This window comes from Oryctolagus cuniculus, chromosome 12 (genome assembly GCF_051225735.1).
Source record: "Oryctolagus cuniculus isolate XC-2025 breed Fujian yellow rabbit chromosome 12, ASM5122573v1, whole genome shotgun sequence".
NCBI lineage: Eukaryota > Metazoa > Chordata > Mammalia > Lagomorpha > Leporidae > Oryctolagus > Oryctolagus cuniculus.
In genome coordinates, this window is record NC_142878.1 from 118860112 (window position 1) to 118884421 (window position 24310).

General features: G+C 41.0%; 1 protein-coding gene across 4 annotated transcripts in view; it reads right to left on the reverse strand.

The window, feature by feature from the left end:
• Nucleotides 1-3: 3 nt before the first annotated feature.
• The window catches only part of LOC127485540 (uncharacterized), a 52183-nt gene continuing 27876 nt past the window's right edge, over nucleotides 4-24310 (reverse strand). For 2 of the 4 annotated variants that reach the window (XM_051828642.3, XM_089309601.1), the window contains exons 2-4: nucleotides 8155-8281; nucleotides 7818-7910; nucleotides 1037-4532 (exon numbers count right to left, since the gene is read on the reverse strand). In XM_051828642.3, coding sequence (XP_051684602.2) covers nucleotides 2602-4532; nucleotides 7818-7910; nucleotides 8155-8278 — 2148 coding nt within the window. In that variant the 5' untranslated portion in view covers nucleotides 8279-8281 and the 3' untranslated portion in view covers nucleotides 1037-2601. Of the gene's footprint in view, nucleotides 4533-7817; nucleotides 7911-8154; nucleotides 8282-12397; nucleotides 12743-16390; nucleotides 16437-24310 lie in introns of those variants that run through there. The other 2 variants (XM_089309600.1, XM_070054814.2) reach the window with 2 other exon arrangements.

The window sequence follows — 24310 nt, forward strand, 5'->3', positions numbered from 1 at the left end:
CTCAACTTTTAAATATTTATTTAACAAAATTTACACTAGAGCACAGTTCAGTTCATATACTTGATCCCACTCACAATAATGAGAAACCAAAAGTTCAGGTTGAATAAGAGAAAAATTTCTGAAGAACGGTTAACCACTCTCTGTCACAATTCATCATGAAAACTGCCCAATAATCACTAAGGTGTGATTCCACCAAAGAATTCTTCCAAACAAATTATATTTCAGGGACTTCTCTCTGTAATCTTGCTATGTTCTGTGGAAGTTTGCCTAATAATAAAGGTATTTCACATTACAATACAGTCACAGGATTTTTTCTTTCTGTGAGTTGTCAGGTAACCATTGAGAGGTGACATATGGTACACGACTTTTCTATGCATGTATGTTTTCTCATTTCGGAGTCTCTTCATGTGAATTGATTAATGGCAGAAGAATTTTTTCACATTCATTAAATTGACATTTTACTATATGAATTCTCTGGTGTTGGTTGATGTTTAATTTCTTGTTTTTTAAGATTTTTATTTATTTGACAGGTAGAGTTACAGACAGTGAGAGAGACAGAGATAAAGGTCTTCCTTCTGTTGGTTCACTCCTCAAATGGCCACAATGGCCAGAGCTGCACTGATCTGAAGCCAGGAGCCAGGTGCTTCTTCCTGGTCTTTCAAGTGGGTGCAGAGGCCAAAGCACTTGGGCTGTCTTCTACTGCTTTCCCAGGCCACAGTAGAGAGCTGGATTGAAGAGGGGCAGCTGGGACTAGAACTGGCACCCATATGGGATGCCAGCATAGCAGGTGGAGCATTAACCTACTGCTCCATGGCGCTGGCCTGATGTTTAATTTCTGGCTATGGCTTTTTGAGGTCTATTGCACTTAAAGGATATCACCTTTTTTGAGTTGCATATTTATGCAAGCCTGAATTCTATGAAAATATACTTCCACATTCATTACACTCCTAAGAAACCCCTTGTGTGAATTTTCTGATGTATAATGCAATTTCTGACAAATGGCTTTTTGTCACACTAATAATATTTCTGAACTTCATTTTTTTTTTAACAATTTACTTTATTTATTTGAAAGACAGAGTTACAGAGACAGAGAAGCAGAAATAGGTCTTCCATCTGCTAGTTCACTCCCCAGATGGATGCAATGGCTGCAGCTGCAGCAATCCAAAGCCAGGAGTCAGGAGCTTCTTCTGGGTCTCCCATGTGGGTGCAGGGCCATCTTCTACTGCTTTCCCAGGCCATAGCAGAGAGCTGGATCAGAAGAGGAGCAACTGGGACTAGAACCAGTGCCCACATGGTATGCTGGCATTTCAGGCCAGGGCTTTAACCTACTGTGCCACAGTGATGGTCCCAACCTTTCTTCCTTATGGGAGTGCCTATTGTATGGGATGTAATTTCCAGCAAAAGGCTCTGTCACATGGTTATTTTGATTTTGGAAAAAGTCCTTCACATGCATTATATTCTTAAGTTCTCTCCCTTGTTTGATCTACATGTGTTATGAGGTATTCCTTATGACAAAAGGCTTTCCCGCATTTATTATAAGATTTCCACCATGTAATAAATTCTCTGATGTTATATTGTGTGATTTTGGCAGAGTTTTCCAACATTCACTCCATTCATAAGGTTTCTCCCACATGTGATGTTTTATGAGGTGTTACTTATGGACAAAGGCTTTTCCATATGCATTATATCCAAAGTGTTTTCCCCCATATGAATTAGATGATGTGCAATGAGGGCTGAATTATGGGAAAAAGCTTTCCAAGTCATTATGTCCAAAAGGTTTCTGTTCATGTGAATTTTCTGATGCATTCTGAGATGTGACTTATTGCCAAGGGCTTTTCTACAGTCATTGCATTCATGAAGTTTCTCCCCGGTGTGAATTCTCTGGTGTGATATGAGCTATGATTTATAACATATGATTTATAAAGGCTTTTCCACACTCATTAGATTCATAAGGTTTCTGCCCTGTGTGAATTGTTTTGATATGAGTATAACTTATAGAAAAATGCTTTTCCACGGTCATTACATTTATGAGGTTATTTCCCTGTGTGAATCCTCTGATGCATTTGGAGTTGGAACTTCAAATCAAGTTTTTCCACAGTCATTACACTCATGAAGTTTTAACACTGTGTGCATTCTCTGGTGCATTATGTTTGACTTTTGTCCAAAGGCTTTTCCAGTGATTACATTCATAAGGTTTCTGCCCTGTGTGAATTCTCTGATGCATGATGAAGGTTGACTTATGGCTAAATGCTTTCCACAGTTATTACAATCATGAGTTTTCTACCCTGTGTGAATTCTCTGCTGTGATATGAGGTTTGTCTTTTGTCCAAAGGCTTTTCCAAAGTCATTACATTTATGAGGTTTCTTCCCTGTGGGAATTCTCTGATGTTTCCAAAGGATTGACTTTTATCCAGAGGCTTTCCCTTGGTCATTACATTCATGGGGTTTCTCCCCTGTGTGAATTCTCCAGTGTGATATGAGGTGTGATTTTTGTCCAAAGGCTTTTCCACAGTCATTACATTTATGAGGTTTCTCCCCTGTGTGAATTTTCTGATGTATGATGAGGTGTGACTTTTGTTCAAAGGCTTTTCCACAGTCATTTCATTTATGAGGTTTCTCCCCTGTGTGAATTCGCTGGTGTATGATGAGGTGTGACTTTCTTCCAAAGGCTTTACCACAGTCATTACATTTATGAGGTTTCTCCCCTGTGTGAATTCGCTGATGTTTCTTGAGGTTTGACTTTGTTCCAAAGGCTTTTCCACAAGCATTACATTTATGAGGTTTCTCCCCTGTGTGAATTCGCTGGTGTACGATAAGGTGTGACTTTTGTCCAAAGGCTTTTCCACAGTCATTACATTCATGAGGTTTCTCCCCTGTGTGAATTCTCTGGTGCATTACAAGGTTTGACTTTTGTCCAAAGGCTTTTCCACAGTCATTACATTTATGAGGTTTCTCCCCTGTGTGAATTCGCTGGTGTATGATGAGGCATGACTTTCGTCCAAAGGCTTTTCCACAATCATTACATATATGAGGTTTCTCCCCTGTGTGAATTCGCTGGTGTACGATGAGGCATGACTTTCGTCCAAAGGCTTTTCCACAAACATTACATGTATGAGGTTTCACCCCTGTGTGAATTCGCTGGTGTATAATGAGGCATGACTTTCGTCCAAAGGCTTTTCCACAATCATTACATTTATGAGGTTTCACCCCTGTGTGAATTCGCTGGTGTACGATGAGGTGTGACTTTTGTCCAAAGGCTTTTCCACAGTCATTACATTTATGAGGTTTCTCCCCTGTGTGAATTCGCTGGTATATGATGAGGTGTGACTTTCTTCCAAAGGCTTTTCCAAAGTCATTACGTTTATGAGGTTTCTCCCCTGTGTGAATTTGCTGGTGTACGATGAGGTGTGACTTTTGTCCAAAGGCTTTTCCACAGTCATTACATTTATGAGGTTTCTCTCCTGTGTGAGTTCGCTGGTGTATGAGGAAGGCTGACTTGTGTCCAAAGGCTTTTCCACAGTCATTACATTTATGAAGTTTCTCTCCTGTATGAATTCGATGATGTTTCTTGAGGTGTAACTTTGTTCCAAAGGCTTTTCCACAATCATTACATTTATGAGGTTTCTCCCCTGTGTGAATTCTCTGGTGTACTATGAGGTCTGACTTCCACAGAAAGCCTTTTCCACAATGAAGGCATTTATAAAGTTTCTCTCCTGTGTGAATTTGCTCATGGTTTATGAGGTATGACTTTTGTGTAAAGGCTTTTCCACAGTCACTACATTCATGAGGTTTCTCCCCTGTGTGAATTTGCTGATGTTTCCTGAGGACTGACTTTTGTCCAAAGGCCTTTCCACAGTCATTACATTCAGAAGGTGAATTAAAACTGAGTGATTTTCCACAAGGCTTACATGTGTAAAGTTTTTCCCTTGTATTTATTCTCTGGTTTATTGTAAGATGTGACTGGTGAATGACAGGTTCAACATACATGATGTACTTATAAAATTTCTTTCTTGTGTGAGTTTGTTGATGCATATTGAGGCTAGAATTTCCATAGATAGCCTTTTCTATTTGAGTTGCTTTTCCAAAAGTGACAGTTGATTTATTACAGTTTTCTGCCATATGAACCCTCTCAGATTTACAGAACATCTTTCTTGTGAAGACTTTTGCTTGTCCAGTGGGTCCAAATGGATGCTTCATGATGTGAATCTTGTCATGCTGACTAAAAGGCTCACGGAACTGGAGAGATTTTCCAGGTATCATAGTGTTATCAAATTTCTCTTCACCCTGTAGTTGATCAGACCCACTGGGGGGATACACAGTGTGACATTTATTGCATTCCTCTGGCTTCAATCCTGAATAGATTCCCTTTTTAATAATCAGTGTTGGAATATGGCTTGAATTTAAACTAAGGGTTTTTCTTAATTCAATTCTCTTGAGAGCTGATGTCTTCTTATTTTTCATAAAATCCTGATTCAGATTGTTGTCCTGACTTTCCTGGTTGATCCTAATCAGGTCATCCCTTTTCATGCCCACTGAAATGAGAAAAAAGCAATCATGTCACTGAATCACATGTAACTGTTTCTCCTGGCATACTCATGTAAAGGGAATGGAGTTACTTGTTATCCAAGTGGCATAAGATTTTCACAAAATCAGTATGAAGTACTTATTTGTGACCATTATATGGTGTTTCTCCTTAATACATTAATATACCATGAGGTTTCCCAATGTTCAAACATGATCCTTTTTACTATGGGAATTTGTCAAGGATGGTAGAATGACATTTGTGCTATGATGTGTGGGATGCCTGCATCTCAAAACAGTGTCAGCTTGAGCCCTGGCTACTCTGCTTTCAGTACAGCTCTCTGCCTATGTAAACTGGAAGGAAGCAGATAATGGTTCATGTGCCTGGGAACCTGTGAGAAACCAGGGAAGACTAGAGGGATTCTAGAGTTTTGGCTTCAGACTTGTTAGACCTAAGTGTTGCAGGCATTTGGGAAGTGAGCTAATAGAGGACCTCTTTCTCTTTCTCCTCTCACTGTCACTCTGCCTTTCACAAAGATGAAATAACTATAAAGTATTTTAAAGAATGGACAAATATTTAATAAAAATATTCACCCACTACCTAGCAATCATTTTTTTTCCCTGTCCTTTTTCCCCAGTTTATTTTTATAAAAATTGTGTGATTTTGCTTCTCTGATATCTCCACCATAAACATGAAAATTTTACTGATCATTTACTTCACGTGGAGAAGAGTGAAATGTGCCTGTAATTTAAGCAGGACATTTAAGGAGTATGATTTGAATCTATGACTGTCTCATGCTCAGTCTTCCTAGGTAAACATCATTTGTGGGATTTTTCAAATGAAAAAGTACTTTGTCTCTATGACAGCTTCCCAAATTCTTAAGGACACCCAACACCTTCAGCTTCTCAGAAGTACAACAGGTACAGAAAATTCCCAGTATACCACTTTAGTTAAACACTCCCTATCAGTTTGAAGAATTTGTTTCTGCAAACCGGGATGTGCTCATCTTCTTTGAAAAGTGTTTTCTAGCTCATTCTGAAATCATCAGTGCTGGTTATCTCCTCTAAATTCTTTCTAGAAACATTCCTGTGTGATAATTTGAATTTCTGGAGGTTTCTGATCAGTTGCCTCCTATTTTCACTGAAAGCTCCATTTCCTATGCTTTTCTTATCTTTTTATTTGGTTATTTTTCAATGATTCTGAAAAATAAGAGAGAAATCATACTTCAAACTCCACCCTTTCGGCTGGCGCTGTGGCTCACTAGGCTAATCCTCCACCTTGCGGCACCAGCACACCGGGTTCTAGTCCCGGTCGGGGCGACGGATTCTGTCCCGGTTGCCCCTCTTCCAGGCCAGCTCTCTGCTGTGGCCAGGGAGTGCAGTGGAGGATGGCCCAGGTGCTTGGGCACTGCACCCCATGGGAGACCAGGAGAAGCGCCTGGCTCCTGCCATTGGATCAGCGCAGTGCGCCGGCCACAGCGCGCTGGCCGTGGCAGCCATTGGAGGGTGAACCAACGGCAAAGGAAGACCTTTCTCTCTGTCTCTCTCACTGTCCACTCTGCCTGTCAAAAAAAAAAAAAAAAAAGAAAGAAAGAAAAAAGAAATCTGAGCCACTCTACATAAACCCACAAGGCTACTTGACCTTGGGCCTCAAAATCTCATTACTTCCTTGGTGAGTCTAGGATCACTTATTTTCATGTTTCATATAAGTTCATGCTTAGTTTATGATTTCTTTTTTTCAAAGATTTACTTTATTTATTTGAAAGTTAGAATTATAGAGAGAGAGACAGAGAGAAGTCTTCCATCTGCTGGTTCACTCCCCATATAGGCACAACAACCAATGCTGGGCCAAAATGAAGTTAGGAGCCAGGAGTGTCTTTTTTGTCTCCCACATGGGTACAGGGGGCCAAGGACTTGGGCCAACCTCTTCTCTTTTCTCAGGTGCATTAACAGAGAGCTGGATTAGAAGAGGACTAGCTGGGACTTGAACTGGCACCAATATGCAATGCTAGTGTTGCAGGCTGGAGCTTTAACACACTGCACCACAGTGTCATTCCTAGCTTCATAATTTCTGATGTCACAGCACAGAGGCTTACTCATGACCATCTTTGATTTTTAAAGATTTATTTATTTATTTGAAAATCAGAGTTACACAGAGAGGAGAGGCAAAGAGAGAATAAGGTCTTGATCCAATGGTTCACCCCTCAATTGGCCACAATGGCCAGAACTGTGCTGATCTGAGCAATGAGTCAGAAATAAGTTTCTGGGGGCTGACATTGTGGCATAGCAGGTAAAGCCACCACCTGCAGTGCCAACATCGCTTATGGGCACCAGTTTAAGTCCTAGCTGCTCCACTTCTGATCCAGCACTCTGCTATGGCCTGGGAAAGCAGTAGAAGATGGCCCAAGTCCTTGGACCCCTGTACCCATGTGGGAGACCTGGAAGAAGCTCCTGGCTCCTAGCTTCAGATCAGTACAGCTCCAGCCACAACAGCCAATTGGGAAGTGAACCAGTGGATGGAAAACCTCTCTTTCTCTCTCTGCCTCTACTTCTTCTCTCTCTCTGACTTTCAAATAAATAAATATATGTTTAAAAAAAACAGAAACAGGCTGAAATAGCGGCTCAATAGGCTAATCCTCTACCTGTGGCACTGGCACACCGGGTTCTAGTCCCGGTCGGGGTGCCAGATTTTGTCCCGGTTGCCCCTCTTCCAGGCCAGCTCTCTGCTGTGGTCCAGGAGTGCAGTGTAGGATGGCCCAGGTCCTTGGGCCCTGCACCCACATGGGAGACCAGGAGAAGCACCTGGCTCCTGGCTTTGGATCAGTGCGGTGTGCCAGCCACAGCACATCAGCCATGGTGGCCACTGGAGGGTGAACCAAGGGCAAAAGGAAGACCTTTCTCTCTGTCTCTCTCTCACTGTGCACTCTGCCTGTCAAAAAAAAAAATTAATCTTAAAAAAAAAGTTTCTGTATGTAACAAGCACTGAAGGAACTAATAAGTGCATGAAGGAAAAGGTATGAACGTATAGAGAAGGACAAGTTAGAATCAGGGGAATGTATCAAACCTAAATAAAAGCCTTAGTAACATCAGAAAATGACTGGATTTTTTTTTTTAATCAAAGAACATCTTCACTAAGAACAAAAGTTAGAAAGATACTGGTATCTCTAAATGCCTGTGTCTGAGGCACAAAACCAGCTTTCATCAGGAGTAAGGCTTGAGAAAAATTCATGGAAAGAACACCAGTCAACATCTACACACTCTGCCTTGGCCTCCCTGTATCTTATGTGCAGACTGACCTGAAAGGCTCTGATTCAAGCATTCATCCACCATCCATGGCTCTTCTCCTTGCTCCAACTTGAAGATCAAGTCAGGTTTGGTAATGCAGTGCCCTATTAACGGAAACAAAGTAAGACTTTGTGAAATCACTATCTTGGGTTATTTAAAGGACTACAGCTTGGTTCAGGAGCTATGCAACAAATGTTCCAATTTGAATCTTTTGTTAGGTGGTAGATGTTCAGATTATTCATGGACTCAAATTCTAATCCTGCCCAATATTAAACATTATAAACTGTTCCCTTATTTATCAAATAGCAAGAAAATGTTATCACTGGGCATGTGAAGGGTGTCACTCACCCAAGGAGAAGAGGCTGCTGTAGGTCTCCAGCATCACATCTCTGTACAGGATTTTCTGAGCATTGTTCATGTTCTGCCATTCCTCCCATGTAAAGTACACAGCCACATCTTCAAATGCTGTCATCACCTATAATAATACACTTCCAGTCAACATGTTAACTCTGTCACAAAACAAACACTGACAGTTGTGTATGGATATGAAGGAAAAAAGAAGGATATGGTTTCACATTAGACTTGTTGGGTGTTTAGAAAGCCACACAGAGCATTCAACAGAGTCCAACCGATGATCTACAGGCTGTGAAACATGCCCAACCTAGAGGGAAACAGGAGGTTCAAATCACAAAGGCCGCATCTGTCAAGGGAAATTGCACAGCAGGCTAGAAGAGGGGCAATACTGACTCTTGACTGGGCAATGTTAAGGAGAAGTATGTAGAAGCATTGAGAAAAAAAGGCAAGAAACCATCAGTGAAACTACAATGGGAATGAACAGAAAACAATTTCCAGGAAAACACCATGCATATCATTTCCAATATGTCAGAGAAAAAATATATTAAAAGACAGGGCAGACATTTAGCTTAGTGTTGTTTATGATGCCACCTCAGAGTGTCTATGATTTCCGATGCCAGCTCTAGTTTCTAGCTCCCAGATAATGCAGACCTGGGGAAGCAATGGTGATGTCACCAATGAAGGAGGCCTAGATTCCATTCCTCAATCCTGGCTTCAGTCCTACCCCACCTATTTGGTATGGTTATCTAGGAAGTGAATTAATGTGTTGAAGCTCTCTATCTCTCAGTCCATCAACTTTTTTCTCTATCAAGCTAATAAATATTTTTAAGTAAGAGAGAAAATACAGGTAAGACAAAGATTACAAATTAGCTTTTGCCCTTGTCTATGATTATTCTACTGATAAACAATTGAAATAACATTATACCTAATTAAAGTGAAAGCAATGGAAATACTTGCCCAAAACATTCAAATGATAAACATTTGAAATAACATTATACATAATTAAAGTGAAAGCAATAGAATTATTTGCCCAAAAAGAGAACCTGGGAATGTCTGCAGTACAATCTGCATTTGTGACTCACTGAGAAAAATGCTTAGAGATTTATTTCAGAACCTGCAATAGTCACCAGAATTGTGATCCAGCAGGCTAAGCCTCCACCATCAATGCTGGCATCCCATGTAAACAGGACTTGACTCCTTGCTGCTCCACTTCCAATCTAGTTCCCTGCTAATCTGATTGAAAGAGCAGTGAAAATGGCCTGAGTATTTGGATCCTTCCACCAATGTGGGAGACCCATGGAGTCCCAGGCTCCTGGCTTTGGCCTGGCCCAGTCTCAGCCATTGTGGGCATTTGGGGAATGAACACTAGAAAGAAGATATCTCCTTTTGTCTCCCTGTCTCTCCCAATCTCTGCAAGTCCACCTTTCAAATAAATAATCTTAAAAACATAAATGAGCCTCCAGTAGATTCTTTTCTCCACACATTCCTTATCCTATTCCAGAATCCAATTCAGCTTCTCAAAGGTATTAAGAACTCCGTTACTCTAACAATTTGAAAACAAACTTAACTGATTTGTTTCCAGCACTAGGGAACTCTTCCTCTTGCAGAATGCTTCATGGGTAGCACTAAAACACTGTTCAGTACATCATCTATGTGTAGAATGTTTCAGACATGACCCCAAAAATGTAGCACATTGTGCTTAGTTTCAACTCAATTCATGTAACAAATATATATTTTGCTATAGCAACAGAAAGACAAGAGACCAAACTGCATTATTATAGATGACAGTAATGTTTCATAATCATGCCAAATTCATAATTCATTTCTGTATATTCTGTGAGAACAAATTTTATGTTTATTTTTCTATTTTAAAATTTTTTAAAGATTTATTTATTTATTTGAAAGTCAGAGTTACACATAGAGAGGAAAGGCAGCGAGAGAGAGAGGTCTTCCATCTGCTGGTTCAGTCCCCAGTTGGCTGCAATGGCTGGAACTGCACCAATCTGAAGCCAGGAACCAGGAGCTTCTTCTGGGTCTCCCACATGGGTTCAGGGGCCCAAGGACATGGGCCATCTTCTACTGCTTTCCCAGGCTATAGTAGAGAGCTGGAGCAGAAGTGGAGCAGCTGGGTCTCAAACCGGTGCCCTTATGGGATGTCGATGCTTTAGACCAGGGCATTAACCCACTGAGCCACAGAGCCAGCCCCATATTTTCCAATTTAATTAACTAGTATACTGGGACTGGCACTGTGGCTAGCAGGTAAAGCCACTGCCTTCAGTGCTGGCATCCCATATTGGTGCCAGTTCAAGTCCCAGTGGCTTCACTTCCAATCCAGCTCTCTGCTATGGCCTGAGGATTCAGTAGGAGATGGCCTAAGTCCTTGGGCCCCTGAACCCATGTGGGAGACCCAGAAGAAGCTCTTCACTTCTAGCTTTGGACCAGTGCAACTCCGGCCATTGTGGCAAACTGGGGAGTGAACCAGCAGATGGAAGACTCTCTCTCTCTCTTCCTCTGCCTCTCTGTAACTCTGACATTCAAATAAATAAAAAAAATCTAAAAAAATAAATATATAAACTAGCATTAAACACCTAAAATGAGTACTGACAAGCTGGGGAATAATTTAGAAAAAAAACACTTACAGGTGATATATTAATTTTCTTTCCTCTTAGAAACATGTGGAGGACCCAGAATCATACCTCGGAGAGAAGGTGAATGGCAGGAGTTCAAAGAAAACTCTGGAGGCCAACGCTGTGGCATAATGGGTAAAGCTGCTGCCTGCAGTGCCAGCTTTCCATATGGGTTCTGGTTCGAGTCCTGCCTGCTCAACAACAATCTAGCTTTCTGCTATCTCCTGAGAAAGCAGTGGAACATGGTCCAAGTCCTTGGGCCACTGCACCTGCATGGGAGACCCAGAAGCTCTTGGGTCTTGGCTTTGGATTGGCTGAGCTCTGGCCTTTGCAGTAATTTGGAGGGTGAGCCAGCAGATAGAAGACTTTCTCTCTCTGCAACTCTTTCAACAAATAAATGAAACCTTAAAAAAAAAAAAAACCTTCTGGTTTCCTTCTGCACTGAACAGTGTGAAAAAAGGATACAATAGAATGAATAAAGAATAATAAATACATTAACCAAGAAAACATCAGCTCCACTGTTGAGGAATAAACCTGTAAAAATAGAAATACATAGGAAAATGCACCCACCTATATTAAGTGGCAGAGATTAAACAGAAGTTATCATTGGTTTAATGAAAGCATCATCTACAAATTTTGTAAAATAACAATGTAAAAGTAAAAAGTTGAGTGTTCAAATGAATGAGGTTTTCAGAGATAAACATTATGTTATTAAAGTTTATACTAAAGAAAGTTAACAAATACACACAATGTATATTTAATGCAGTGCACTTTACCAGTAATGATTCCAAGTAGCACCTTTCCCTGTATTCATCCCTTCACAAAACCCTGGATTGGGGCTGGCACTGTGGCCTAGAGGGTAAAACTGCCACCTGCAGACTGGCATCCCATATAGGCACTGGTTTGATTCCCAGCTGCTCCACTTCTGATCCAACTTTCTGCTATGGCCTGGGAAAGCAGTAGAAGATGGCCCAAGTCCTTGGGCCCCTGTACCCATCTGGGAGACCCAGAAGAAGCTCCTGGATCCTGGCTTTGGATTGGCACAGCTCTGGCCATTGCAGCCAACTGGGGAGTGAACCAGCAGATGGAGAGCTCTCTCTCTCTGCCTCTCCCTCTCTCTGTGTGTAACTCTTTCAAATAAATAAATAAATCTTTTTAAAGAAGACCCTGAATTTCACCAGTAAAAGTTATAGAAATAGACAATTTGTTAAAATATTTATTTATATGAAAGAGTTACACACAGAGAGAAGGAGAGGCAGAGAAGAGAGAGAGAGAAAGAGAGAGAGAGAGGGAGGGAGGGAGGGAGAGAAGGAGGGAGAAAGGGAGGTCTTCAAACTGCAGGTTCACTCCCCAGATGGCTGCAATGGCTGGAGCTGTGTAGATCCAAAGATATGAACCAGGAGCTTCTTTCAGGTCTCCCACAAGGGAGCAGGGGCCAAAGGACTTGGACCATCTTGTACTGTTTTCCCAGGCTGTAGCAAAGAGCTGGATCAGAAGTGGAGCAGCCAAGTCATGAACTGACACCCATATGGGATGCTGGCACTGCAGGTGGTGTCTACCTGCTATGTCACAGAACCAGCCCCAGCAAAGACAATTTGTAAAGTATTTACCTTCTCAGATTTTCTTTTTCTGACAGTTATCTTCTGAAAAACCCTGGGGCCTGCCTGTTGAGGAGATAGTATGTAAGCTGGCACCGTGGCTCACTAGGGTAATCCTCCACCCGCAGCACTGGTACTCCAGGTGCTAGTCCCAGTTGGGGTGCCGGTTCTGACCCAGTTGCTCCTATTCCAGTCCAGCTCTCAGCTGTGGCCTGGGAAGGCAGTGGAGGATGGAGACCAGGAGGAAGTGCCTGTCTCTTAGCTTTGGATCAGCACAGCATGCTGGCCATAGCGGCCATTTGGGGGGTGAACCAATGGAATGAAGACATTTCTCTCTGTCTCTCTCTCTCACTAATTCTGCCTGTCAAAAAAAGAGAAAAAGATATAATATGTAGCCAAGATTCACCACAAACCCCAGACACTTAAGAGAAGCCTCAATCAGTTCCACAAATGGCTAAACTCTCATTTCTGCTCCTGGACTGATCATAGGAACTGCCCAGCTGAGTACAGCCTATAACACAGAGTCAGAACTGCAAATCAAATGGCTATTTGTTAAGCCATTGTGTTTTCTGATTTGTCCTGCATCAAATGCTGATATATATCAGTAAGTATGGCAGAAAGTTGAATTACATGCAAACTACAATGCATACAACTTCAAAATTTCATTTGGAAGTTCCCATAAAACAGGGCCAGCATTGTCACATAGCAAGTAAACATGCTGTCTGCAATACAAGCACCCCATATGTGCACAAAATAATCAACGTGATACACCACATTAACAGACTGCAGAAGAAAAACCATATGATTATCTCAATAGACGCAGAGAAAGCATTTGATAAAATACAACACCCTTTCATGATGAAAACTCTAAGCAAATTGGGTATAGAAGGAACATTCCTCAATACAATCCAAGCAATTTTTGAAAAACCCACGGCCAACATCCTATTGAATGGGGAAAAGTTGGAAGCAAGACTAGTATCTGCTAATACTAACTGACAGAATTAAAAAGGAGAGAACGATCCAACATGGGAAGTGGGATACACAGAAGACTCTTAGAATGGCAGATGTCCTAAACAGCACTCTGGCCTCAGAATCAGCCCTTAGGGCATTGGGATCTGGCTGAAGAGTCCATGAGAGTATTTTAGGCATGGAAAACCAAGACACACTGGAATAAATAAAAAAATAAAAAATAAAAACCTAAATGAAAGATCCCTGTGAGTGATATCTCAATGGATAGAACAGGCCTTCAAAGAAGGAGCTACCTTTCTCTGAAGGGAGGAAAGAACTTCCACTGTGGGGAGCAACTGGGAGCAACTCGGACTAGACTAAGTTACTGGAATTAAGACTTATTCTATGCATCTGCTCTCCCACAATATGGCGCTGGGAGAGGAGGAACCAGCTTCTACACAGCTGCCTCCAGTTCAACCAATAAACAGCAGGACCTGCTCCTGATTGCAGGAGAGCAGCGTACTCGGTGTCTGGGTAGCAGAGTTGGGATTGGTGGAAGAGGACTATAAAGGAGGAGAGAGACAACATGCACCAGGAACATCTAAGAGGAACATCTATCTGAAGGAACACCTGTGCAGCCCCCGAGAGAGCCGGCCGGCGGTGTGCCGCTCCCCCGCGGAACTGGGGAAAGTGGCTAGGGGGAACCGCCCTTCCATGGAGGTGGAAGGGTCGGTAGCCAACCCGGGAAGAACCAGCAGCAAACCCGGGGAGGGCCGAGCAGATGAAAGAACAACGCAGGGTCCTGTGTCGTTCCTCCACAAAGACAGGGAGCAACATAATGGCGCTGTGACTTGGATATGAAGCCTAGGCAGGGTTTAGTATCGTTCCTCCATGAAGAGGGGGAGCGACATAATGGTGCTGTGACTCGGATATGAAGCCTAGGCAGGGTTTAGTGTCGTTCCTCCGCGAAGAGGGGGAGCGACATTCCACTTTGACTATGACCTTGTCTAAATAAGATCAGAGTCGGTGAACTCAAAAGGCTTCCACAGCCTTGGCAACACATGACAAGAGCCTAGGGTGATTACTGATGTCATAAACAAGACTGTCAATAGTTAAATCAACAACAGGAGTCACTGTGCACTTACTCCCCATGTATGATTTCTGTACTTAATATGTTGTCCAATGTGAAGTAATGCTATAACGAGTACTCAAACCGTACTTTACACTTTGTGTTTGTGTGGGTGAAAACTGTTTAAATCTTTACTTAATATATGCTAAATTGATCTTCTGTATATAAAGATAATTGAAAATGAATCTTGATGTGTTGGAATGGGAGAAGGAGCTGGAGATGAGAGGGTTGCAGGTGGGAGGGGAGTTACGGGGCGGGGAAGCCATTGTAATCCAAAAGCTGTACTTTGGAAATTTATATTTATTAAATAAAAGTTAAAGAGAAAAAGAAAACAGGGGGCAGAAGCATAGCCCAGGTACCAAGTATATAACAGACTAGATTTTACAGACCTCCATTTCTAGAGATGCTGATAGTGGAATGATGTAATGGGCATGTGGTAGGAAGCAATGCAAATAGTGACTCTCAGATTGGAGAGGTTATCCCTCCACCCCAGGCTGCACCCTTAAGACCACTGTCTTTCTAATCCACTCACAACTCTCTTTTGAATGCTGGTCCAGAACTTCTATTACCACCAAGTCTTGAAAACTAATGAATGAGGCAAGGTATTATCAAGTATATCTTGTTCACTCTGGTCAATATGATCCATAACTGCTTGGACCATGCAACTAGGATCTTTACTTTTTAATGACTCTTGTCTCTGCTCTGAGCCTTAAGGTGTTATCTCAGCATTAAGTTGTATTCTGTTAGAAAAGATTCCTATTTACTGAGCTCCCTTCTTCAAATGCCATAAAAACTTCTCACTTCCAAAGGAAATGGGACTGTCCCCCAGTATCCAAACTTCCATGTTCCCAGAAACTATGTATTGTATAAGTTCTGTAACCTCAAATGAGTAGCACTGGGAAGACTATACAGTGCAGGAAATGAGAAACTTCATTTAAAGAAGATACACCAGAAACCCCATAAATGCAATTGCAACACAGTGTAAGTCAGCATGCACACATCTCACAGTAAAGACATTTCACTAGTTTTGTTGCTATACTCATCTTAAAGATGAGTAAACAGTGACAGGTGCAACCTACATTCAGCTCATATACAATTCGGCTCAAGTGGTCTGAACACCCATCTCCATCCCACGGCCATCTTGTATGAGACTAGTTATCTACAGAAATTTTAGAACCCCTTTCTGTATACCTGGAGACCCACTGGTCTTCTGTCAGACACATCATCTTCTTTTTTTAAAAAAAGATTTATTTTTATTTATTTGACAGGCAGAGTTACAAAAAGGGGTAGAGACAGAGAGAGAGGTCTTCCATCCGCTGGTTCACTCCCCAGATGGCCACAACGGGGCTGTGCCAATCCGAAGAGGAGCCAGGAGCTTTTTCTGGGTCTCCCACATGGGTGCAGGGGTCCAAGGACTTGGGCTATCTTCTACTGCTTTCCCAGGCCACAGCAGAGAGCTGGATCAGAAGAGGAGCCGCCAGGATTAGAACTGGCACCCATATGGGATGCTGGCACTTCAGCCCAGGGCACTAACCCACTGAGCCACAGCGCTAGCCCCTCATCTTCTGACAAAAAAAAAAAAAAAAAAAAAAAATCCTTGAAAATCCAACATTATTCATTCCTTCCATGGCTTTGGAACTGAGGATCTACCACTGGTATCCCTTCCTGAACCAGCCAAGGTCTATAGGGTGTACCTGAAAGAGAGATTATAATGCCTCCAATCTACAACTGCACCTATGCCATCAAGAGACAGGAACCTGCCCTGCTCTCCAAAGTTCCTTTTACCCCTACACTAACATTCACAGACATAGAAACCAATCACACAGTCCTTGAGCAATATGAGGACAGCTTCAGGACCAGAAATTCTCTAAAGATGGTGGGCGTGGTCGCAATGGCATATGCTGAGAAGGAAAACAAAGGAGACTTACCATGATCTTTCCCTGTTGACATCACAGGCTGATGGAGCTACTTTCCCTGTAAAGCAGTGCACACCTCCGTTAGGAAGAAATTTGCTGGAAAATCAACCTCTTAGGATACAGTGAGGATACATAAAACTTGTCTAACCACACGAAGTGCTCACATAATATTATAATTCCTCATTAATTCCTGGCTTGGCAAATACATTTGAAAGAAACATACTATAAGTTGGCTGGCACCATGGCTCACACGGCTAATCCCCCACCTGTGGCACCAGCACCCTGGGTTCTAGTCCCAGTCGGGGTGCTGGATTCTGTCCCAGTTGCTCCTCTTCCAGTCCAGCTCTCTGCTGTTGCCCAGGAATGCAGTGGAGGATGGCCCAGGTCCTTGGGCCCTGCACCTGCATCAGAGACCAGGAGGAAGCACCTGGCTCCTGGCTTTGGATCAGCACAGCGTGCCGGCCGTGGCGGCCACTTGGGGTGTGAACCAATGGAAAAAGGAAGACCCTTCTCTCTGTCTCTCTCTTTCTCTCACTCTCTCACTGTCTAACTCTGCCTGTCAAAAATAAAAAAAAAAAAGAAAAGAAACATAGTATAAGTGGAGAAATTAAAATGTGGAAAGAATTTTTGGAAATTGTCATTATATATATTAATATTTTTTCAATTCTCATAATTAAATTGTGGTTCTAAAACCTCAAAGACTTCTACAGATACTTAGAAAAAACCTCCAAGGACTCTCTTTAACTTTAGTGTTTAAAGAAGAAAATAATATCCTGAATAAATCATTTTTAATCCTTTAAAATGATGCTTGATCTTACTTACTAAAATAATTTGTGGACCATCAATGGATCATATTTTACAGTAAAATAGTAATAATTTGGTGCATTAATATGGCTGGAAAACAGGGTGAATGCCTTGTAAAATCTTTGTGAATATTTAAAACTGTACTATCTAGAAATTCTTTACCTGGAACATCCTGAAATTCATCTATCCATCACATCCAATTATCTGTATATTTTTAACAAAGCTATATTTAAAAAAAAAAAACTGCACTTAAGTAGTGGTTTCTGACACAAATTAGACAAGAGACAAATATTAGGGTGTCATTGAGCTCCTGCTTTTACTCCTCTTCTAGTCTAAATGAGAATTGCCATGAAATTATAGACAAACTCTTGAGGATTTGAGTGATGGTCTCATGGGCCATTGACTGTTGGCCCACAGCTATTGGTCATTTTTTTCTATGTATAGTGTATGAATTGTGCCTTGCAAATGCCTGTATCAGCACTTATCTGGTAATTGCCTTTCAGTGACTTCATTCTGCAAATTGAAGGACCTCAGTCTTGAACTTCAATCTTACATAACTTCACCTCAGACCCAGAATAAAATTATTACTTAATTCCCAGCATCATACAATGTAAACAGAAAATGAAGTTGTAGGCATCAAACAAGAATAGTATCATGAAATAATGAATTCCCTTGTCCTTTCTAAAAATTATTGCTCCCCATAGTGGTAGTCACACACTTCTGACAGCAGGAGTTGCTGATTTTAGAATTATGGTTGAAAATTCTGTGGGGATTCCTGAGAAGAAAGTGGGAGGGCAGCATGCAACACTCAATTGTTGTTGATTGATCTTTTACAATTCATTTTCTCTCACTGATTTTAAATACACCTTTGTTTTTATTTGACAGGTAGAGTTATAGACAGTAAGAGAGAGACAGAAAGGTCTTCCTTGTGCTGGTTCACTCCCCAAATGGCTGCTGTTGCCAGTGCTGCATTGATCCAAAGCTAGGAGCCAGGTGCATCTTCCTGGTCTCCCATGTGGGTGCAGGGGCCCATGCACTTGGGCCATCCTCCACTGCCTTCCCTGGCCACAGCACAGAGCTGGACTGGAAGAGGAGTAACCAGGTCTAGAACCTGGTGCCCATATGGGACGCTGGTGCCACAGGTGGAGGATTAACCAAGTGAGCCATGGCGCCAAGCCCTAAATACACCTTCTGACTAGCATTTATAATTTCAAGCACTTAGAAATAGGAGCTCTAACACTTGATTTTACTGAATCAATACTGAAAAATATAGTCCCTAAGATATAAAGAGAGTGAGGATCACAGACTGAAACTAATTCAGGATCCTACAAGGACTAAATTTGAGGTCAAGCTTGAGCTACTTATCACTAATAGAAGCAACCAGTGTTATCTGATCAAGTTTTACTAGATGGGAATGGTATCCCATATTTGTGCCAGTTTGTGTCCCAGTCTCTCCACTCCTGATCCAGCTCCCTGCTATTGAACCTGGGAAAATAGCAGCAAAAGATGGCCCAAGTGTGTGGGCCTCTGCCCACACCATAGTGCCAGCCCTAATAAGTCTTAAAAACCTAAAGAATGAAAATGTAAAATATATCAATTATAGTTGTATATAGGTATAAATTTCTGAAAAGTACATAATTTCATCCTTTTTGACATCTAAAACTTATTTGTAAATTATATAATTAAAAAAGATAAAAAGACATTGATTCTTATGTCTCTTCAGCATAAGACATCAACTTTTCCAGGTTCTAGATGCACTTATTCACAGAGTTTCATAGAAGTAATCAGTAATGTGGCTCAAATAACAGTCTTACCCAGGGAATCCCCCTAAATTTAAACAGGGTGCTCAATACCATGTTAGAAAAGTTTCAAAATATGTATCAGAAGAAAAAAATAATTTATTTGGTACATCTCATTTTAACTATAGTATTACCTAAATTTCCAATAGTCAGATGTACTCAAAAAATCCCACAGGTGGGAGAGATGGCCTAACACAGAAAGTAATTATTAAAATAAAAATTTTAAGCTACAACTAGGGAAAATAACACTCCACAGGTCCCAAACTAAAATAATTAAGATGACATAATAAAAGGAAACTCAATGTCTTCATGCATTAAAATGTATTACATTAAACTTAATAAACAAAAAGGTGATTATTCCAGCTGTTTCCCACTTAGCAGCCCAATTTTACCTGTTGAATCTGGAAAAAAGTAAATGGCATCTCACGGTAGATTGCTAAAATCTTAATGCTATATGCCATCGATTATGTCCACCACACTTTATATCTAATATTAACATATCTGATGCCTCTTAATAGATAAATGACCTGTCTTAACTATTACAAAAGTGGCAAATGTGTTTTTGCTCAAAGCTTTTCCAATAGCTCCTCAGTCTAGTTTGCCTTCACTTTGAAAAGACACTTTTTCTAGGGTATACATGAGCATTTCATTGACTTGGCCATCAAACATAATTTTTGCAAAGAATTTAACTGTACCCAGCTTTTATCAGGAGCACAAGAATATATCACATTGATGACTTCCTGCCTTCATGAGACTATTTAACACACTTGTGAAGAACATACAATGCTAATACCTTTTAGTCCTTCCTGGGTTTTGGTGTAATGCATGCCTCATTTAAAAAATTAATTGTCATGGATGCTACAAATCAGCCCAGCTTATATGGCCTCCCTTCCAATGAAAAGTGCTAAAATCAGTCAAATTGAATTCTGTAGGCACTATCCTTAGTGCTCTCAGTGACTTCTTCACTCGTGGAGCTCATATGCCTTCTAAATTCTCTGGATCATTTGTGATATCCATTACTTCTCAAGGGCTGTGATGCAAGGAATAACCTCTCTTGGAACCTTGCTATGTGCCAGTAAAATTAAATTAGATGGCTATTAATTGTGCTAAACTGGAAAAACAGTCACCTACATGCCTTGAGCCTGTGATTCTCCAAACCTTGTTATCTAGTAGGACTTTGGCCATGGATATAGAACAGTGAAACATGAGAATGGCTACTAAGGCCTCCTTAATAGATGATGGACCCAAACTTGACATACTCCGTTTGGCAAAGGGGATGGCTTCCAATGTCTGCTGTCTATGTCCAGATGCCAGAGTACAGCAGGAAGTCACTATTCTAGCATTAAAAAAGAAAAACCATTTAAGTTCAGCTGGACACCATTCTGCTGACTGTTGATCTCATTACTATTAATCTGGATGCCTTCACTGGTGACAATCCAGAGACCCAAAGTAGTCACAGCCATTATCTGCTAACAAAAGCTTAAACCAAGAGTTATGAATTAGTATCTGTTATATCACAATTCCTCAGAACCCATCTAGTCCAAACCTTGAAGCTGTTATACTTGGCTCACCCATAAATAGGACATTAATTGTGCCAGATGGGCTCTATATCCTTGTACTGCAAGGAGGATGTCACAGATATTGATGCTCCAAACTTATCCAGCTCCCTACTAATGTGTCTGGGAAAGCAGCAAAGGCTTGCCCAAATGCTTGGGCCCCTGAACCCATGTGATATCTAGAAGAAGCTCCTATCTTACGAGATCAGCCTGGTCTAGCCCCAGTCATTGCAGCCATTTTGGAGGAGAACAAACCAAAAGGAAGATCAGTCTCTCCCTTTCTCACTCTAACACTGCCTTTCAAATATATAAATAAATCTTTTAAGTGTAATCATTTTAATAGATTCCTCAGTGCTCAATCATGATGACTTTTGCCTCCTTAAGAACATTTTCATTTATTTTTTAAAGATCTGTTTATTTGAAAGGTAGAGAGGGGGCTGGTGTTGTGCTGCAGTATGCCAAGCTGCCATCTGTTATACTGGCATCCCATATAGTCACCGGTTCAAGTCCCACTTGTTCCACTTCTGATTTAGCTTCATGCTAATAGTCTGATAAAGAGTGGAAGATGGCCCAAGCACTTGGACTCCTGCCACCCCAATGGGTGACTCAGAAGAAGCTCCTGGTTTCAACAAGGCCTAACACTGGCCATTGGAGCCACCAGGGGAGTGAACGAGATGATGGAAGATCTCTCTATGTCTGTCTGTCTGTCTGTCTCTCTCTCTCTGTGACTTCCAAATAAAGAATTAAATAACTTTTAAAATTATTTTAAAAAGGACAGAGAAACACACACAAAGTGGTTGAGGAGAGAGAGGCAAAGAGGTCTTCCATATGTTAGTTCACTCTCTAAATGTCTGCAAAAGCTGTGGCTGAACCAGGCTCTCAAGTCCCCTAATAAGTAGTAGATCTTGCACTTAGGTGAAAGGAACTGAAGAATTTGAGCCACTACCCCATGATTCCCAGAGATATTAAGCAGGAAACTGGTTTGGAAGTAGAGCACTGAAAACTTAGATTAGCACTGCAATATAGAATGTGGGCATCACATGCAATGGCCAACAAATTAGAAAACCTAGAAGAAATCAAAACACATGCTAGATAACAAAATTGAGTCATGAAGACATATGGAAAACCTAAACGAACCAAAAACCAAGACAGATATTGAATCAGTAACAAAAACTCTCCAAAGAAAAGCCCAAGGGCTGGCGCCACGGCTCACTAGGCTAATCCTCCGCCTAGCAGCACCAGCACACCGGGTTCTAGTCCCGGTTGGGGCACCGGATTCTGTCCCGGTTGCCCCTCTTCCAGGCCAGCTCTCTGCTGTGGCCAGGGAGTGCAGTGGAGGATGGCCCAAGTGCTTGGGCCCTGTACCCCATGGGAGACCAGGAAAAGCACCTGGCTCCTGGCTCCTGCCATCGGATCAGCGCAGTGCGCCGGCCGCAACGCGCCGGCCGCAACGCGCCGGCCGCGGCAGCCATTGGAGGGTGAACCAACGGCAAAGGAAGACCTTTCTCTCTGTCTCTCTTTCTCACTGTCCACTCTGCCTGTCAAAAAAATAAAAAAAAAAATTAAAAAAAAAAAAGAAAAGCCCAAGACCAGATAGCTTCAGTGCTAAATTCTACCAGACTTTCAAAACAGAACCAATTCCAATTCTTCTTTAAGCTATTCAAAACAATTGAAAGAGAAGAGTATTCCCAAACTCCTTCTATTTGGCCAGTGTCACCTTATTTTCTAAACCAGAAAATGATACAATAGAGAAAGAGAATTAAAGAACAATATCTCTGAAGCACGGATGCAAAAATTCTTAACAAAATACTAAATAATAAAAATCCAACAACAGATCATATAGATAATTTACCTGGACCAAGTGGAATGTACCCCTGGTATGCAGGGATCATTCAACATATGTAAATCAATAAATGCAATACGTGACACTCAAAAACTAAAGAATCTCAATAGATGAAGAGAAAGTATTTGATAAAAAACAGCCTTTCATTATAAAAACCTTAAGCAAGTTGGGTATAGAAAGAACATTCCTTAACACATTCAAGGCAATATATGACAAATCTTCAACAACATCATATTGAATGGGAAATCTTGGAAGCATTTCCATTAAGATCTGAAACCACGGTTGCTCTCCATCACTACTAACAGTTTTAGCCATGGCAATAATTCAAACAAAAGAAATTAAAAAAAAAATTAGAAAGGAGAAAGTCCAATAATCTGTTTGCAGATGACATGATCCTATATATTGGGAAACCAAAAGACTCCAGCAAAAGATTATTGAAACTCATAAGAGAGTTTGGTAAAGTTGTAAGATATAAAATCAACACACAAAAATCAATAACCATTATATACACAAATATGCCATTGCTGAAAAATAACTTATCAGATCAGTGCCATTCACAATAACCATAAAAATTTTTTATTACCTTGGAATAAATTTAGTCAAGGGTGTGAAAGATCTTTACAAGAAAAATTACAAAACATTAAAGAAATACATGTTCATAAATTGGAATATCATCAAAATTCCCATACTACCAAAATAAATTGTTTTTAATTTTATTTTTACAATCATTTTATTTGAGTGGCAGTTATAGACAAAGAGAGGGAGAGACAGAAAGCGATGTCTTCTAACTGCTGGTTAATTCTCCAAATGGCTGTAATGGCTGTAATGGCTGGTGCTGGGCTGATCTGAACCCAGGAGCTAGGAGCTTCCTCCTCATCTTCTATGTGGATACAGGAGCCCAAGCACTTGGGCCATCTTCCTCTGCCTTCCCAGGCCATGAGCAGAGAGCTGGATCAGAGAACCAGCTGGGACCCAAACTGGCATCCATGAGATGCCAATGCCACAGAGGCTCAACTTACTATTCCACAGTGCCAGTCCCCCAAAAGCAATTTACAGATTCAATGTGATCTCAATCAAAATATCAACAACAGTTAGGAAAAAAATGATGTTAAAATTGGGATGAAATACCAAGGCAATCTTAATAAAAAGCAAAGAGGAAGGCATCACACTTCCAGAATTCAAGATCTACTACAGGGCAGTTATAATAAAAATAGCTTGTTATTGGCATGCCAAAAGACATGTAGACCTATGAAAAGAATAGAACCTCTGAAAATTAATCTGCATGTCTAAAACCAGTTAGTTTGTGACAAACAAATTTAAAGCAATCTCTGGAGAAAGGACAATCTCTTCAAAAATAGTGCTGGGAAAATTTGTTCTTCACAATGTAGTAGGAAACAAGATCCCCACATTGCAACTTGTACAAAAATTAACTGTAATTGGATCAATCATCTAAATCTAGGGGAAAATATCAGGGAAACTCTGCAAGACATTGTCATAGTCAAAGACTTTTGGAAAAAGACTCCATGAAGCACAGACAATAAAAGGAAAAATAGCCAAAGGAGATTATATCAAGCTAAGACACTTCTGAACTGCAACTAAGGAAGCAACTGACAGAATACAAGAAAATATTCACAAACTATTAGCAAAAATCTCCAAAATCTCTATGAGCTCAACAACAAAACAAAGAATCCAGTTCAAGAAATGGGCAACAGGCATTTTTCCTGTTATATTAACAGGCAGTTTTAACAAGCATTTTTCCAAGGAAGAAATTCAAATGGCCAACAGACACATGAAAAAATGTTCAGGATCACTAGCCATCAGGGAAATGCTAATAGAAACCACAGTGAGATTTCTCCTCACCCCAGTTAGTATGGCTATCATACAGAAACCAAAAATCATTTTGGGACAGACACTGTGGCCTAGTGGGTTA